Genomic DNA, 2944 nt, shown 5'->3' on the forward strand with positions numbered 1-2944 from the left:
AAACGAACTCCGATTGGGACGAAATTTTGACAGCAGCTTCACAACACGTGGGGCTAACTTCTGAACGGTCAGAATTTCTATTCGAGCTCTGTAGGTGCTGTTTCAGCTGATTTTGTGAACCACCCGGTGTGGGTGACGAATTTAGTATTTGGGTGATCCAAGAGATGTTTCTCTTGAGTTGGTGATCCAAGGGTTTACCCTTGATGAAAGACATTGTAATAATCTTCATAGTGGATTGTTGATTCGATTCGGAGTTGGTCCCGTGGTTTTTCCCCCACATTGGGGTTTTCCACGTAAAATTCTTGGTGTTGTTTTACTTTACTGCTTGTTGGTTTTTGATTAGTTCCTATCTCGATTACACTAGAAGGGGAGGAAGATTAATCGCTGCGTTATTGTTTGGTTGAGTACATCCCCTCCCCCCAACATTATCGTGTTTGCTGAGTGGAGATAACTATCTCATCTTGTCCCGGGCAATGATGATAGCACTAAAGGCTACAAACAAGCTTGATTTCGTGGATGGAACCATTCCATGACCAGTAGCGGGAGATCCCAACTTTGATCACTGGGAGATGTATAATTCAGCATTGTTCTTGTGGATTTTCAATACTTTGGAAAAGGCTCTGCAGTCAGGAGTGGTGTACGCCGACAATGCGAAAATTTTGTGGGATGACTTGTGAGAGAGATATTCGCAGGGAAATGAAAGTACGGCTTATCAGCTCAAAGTCGACATTTGCCTCTTGAGGCAGGAAGGTTTGGGTATTGCTATTTATTATTTAAGGCTTAAGGCATTATGGGATGAACTTGACAACTATTTGCAGATTCCCGAGTGTAATTGTGCTGCAGCTGGGAGATATACCGCGCAAGGGAGAGAAGAAAGGCCCATTAGTTCTTGATTGGGCTAGGTCCCAAGTGTAGCACGATGAGGTCCAAATCCTGAGCGCAGACCCACCTTATACCCTCAAAAGAACTCTACCAATTATATTGCACACACAAGGAGAGCCAAAAACAAGTGGCTCGTTCTCATGAAACCGAACCTGAGGTGGGGGTTTTTTTGGCAAATTGGGGACGGGAACGAAGCAGGAAGGAGGTGCATCGAGCAGCAGCAGCGGTAAGGCTTGTTACTACTGTGGCCGAGTCAACCATATTAAGATTCAATGTTGGCAGTTGCATGGGAATCCATCGAGCCAGGATGCTGGCCAGTGGAGAGACAAAAGGAAGAAGCTGATGGGAGGGAAGAGCAGCGGCATAGGGGCAGTGACACCAGCAGCCCCGAAGCCATCTCCAGCCAATCGGCAAAAGGGTCCTGGTGGCTACAAGGCACACGCAGCCCAAGTGACGCAATCAGTCGGTAAGATTGGAGCATTTATCGGAGTCATAGTTCTAAGGCTCCTTGGTATCTTTGGATCTAATGACGATAGCCCCTACCCCAACACTGGTAACCCACCTTGTTTTGATTAACAGTGTGATTGAATGGACTGTTGACAATGGGGCCTCTCGACATATGACAGGGAGGGCAAATATTCTTACTGATTTATCACTTCTGGCAAAGAGGTTGCCAGTGGATATTCCTAATGGAGACTTGGTTCTTAGGGTCATACACAAACAATCCGAGTTAAGCATGAAGTTATAGTCCATTATTATAACTAGAGAAGTAAGTATGTACGTATAATGAATGGAGTAATTTTTTTTTTATGTAAACTAATTAATTTGTTTACTAAATTTTAATTCAGTAAAATATATGAATATTAAGAATAATTTTCATAATATACATTAATTATCATTATTTAATGAAACAAATTTGTTGTCATCGCAAAGTAAACATAATCCCTAATTGTTTAATAATTTCCAATAATTGTATACAATTTTTTCCTACTGACTAAATATTTTATTTAATCTATGGCATTATATACATAATTAAATTTCACATTATTCTTAAATTAATTAATTGGTTAATATATTCCGATAATTTTAAATGAAAACTTTATTAATCAAATAGTATTTATTTGGGAAATATTACATTAATCTACAATAGTTATTTCAAAAACTACAATTAATTTTTAAAATTCATTAATCAGCATTATTACATCACAATTGCATATCATATCATTAAAATTAATATATATTCAAAATTATTTTTAATACATATTTAAAAATGTTAATCCAAAATTTAAATAAATACATCTAAAAAATAAATTAATGAAAATAAATTAAGAAAAACCCATCATATACCTATATATATATATATACACACACCGAGATATTAAAGTCACGGGAGCTATAGCTAGCTAATGGGACGGTGCTAGCTTAGATCTCGTTTCTTGGACGGAGCTGCTGTCATTGAAAAAAAAACTTATTTGGTACTTTCTATGTTTTTTTTTAATCTCTGTTAATTTTATTATCTTTTCTCATTAGAAGGTGTATCTTTATTCTGAATCGAATCTTTGTCCTTATTCTGCAGCTAACCATGTATGATCCGATCTAAAATGTATTTTTATGGTCGTTGCAAGCAGGGGCGGAGCCACGATTTTCATTGAGGGGGGCAAAAATATTACTTAAATAAATATTTCTTTTTCAGGAGGGTAAAATACTAATTTTATATTTTAAAAAAACATATATTTTTTGGGTAAAATTTAAAAAAATTCAAAGTTCAGGGGGCAATTGCCCCCCTAGCTATACATTAGCTCCGCTCCCGGTTGCAAGATAAGCAATCAATATAGAAAACGAACTTAAATTATTTTTTTCCCCAAGCATTTAAATTACTTAATATTATAGAATAAATAGCACTAGAGCTTCATGAATGTTTTTTTTTGCTGGGAGCATACTTGGAACAAATTTCAAATGGTTAGGATATCTAGTTATTGCCTTTTGACTTGTAATTGGATAAATTGTCACTATTATAGCACTGATGTTTTAGAGTTATAACTTGTCAGTTAAACTATGGCTA

The 2944-nt window shown here is 36.7% G+C and overlaps 1 protein-coding gene across 1 annotated transcript; it reads left to right on the forward strand.

Annotated features, from left to right (window-relative positions):
- Positions 1-358: 358 nt before the first annotated feature.
- On the forward strand, positions 359-1692 carry LOC116214961. Its single transcript, XM_031550498.1, has 2 exons — positions 359-1348; positions 1462-1692. The coding sequence occupies exons 1-2, from the start codon at positions 1155-1157 to the stop codon at positions 1628-1630; spliced, it is 363 nt and encodes a 120-aa protein (XP_031406358.1). The 5' UTR covers positions 359-1154; the 3' UTR covers positions 1631-1692.
- The last annotated feature ends 1252 nt before the right edge of the window (positions 1693-2944 follow it).

The sequence above is a fragment of the Punica granatum genome, chromosome 7 (assembly GCF_007655135.1).
Source record: "Punica granatum isolate Tunisia-2019 chromosome 7, ASM765513v2, whole genome shotgun sequence".
NCBI lineage: Eukaryota > Viridiplantae > Streptophyta > Magnoliopsida > Myrtales > Lythraceae > Punica > Punica granatum.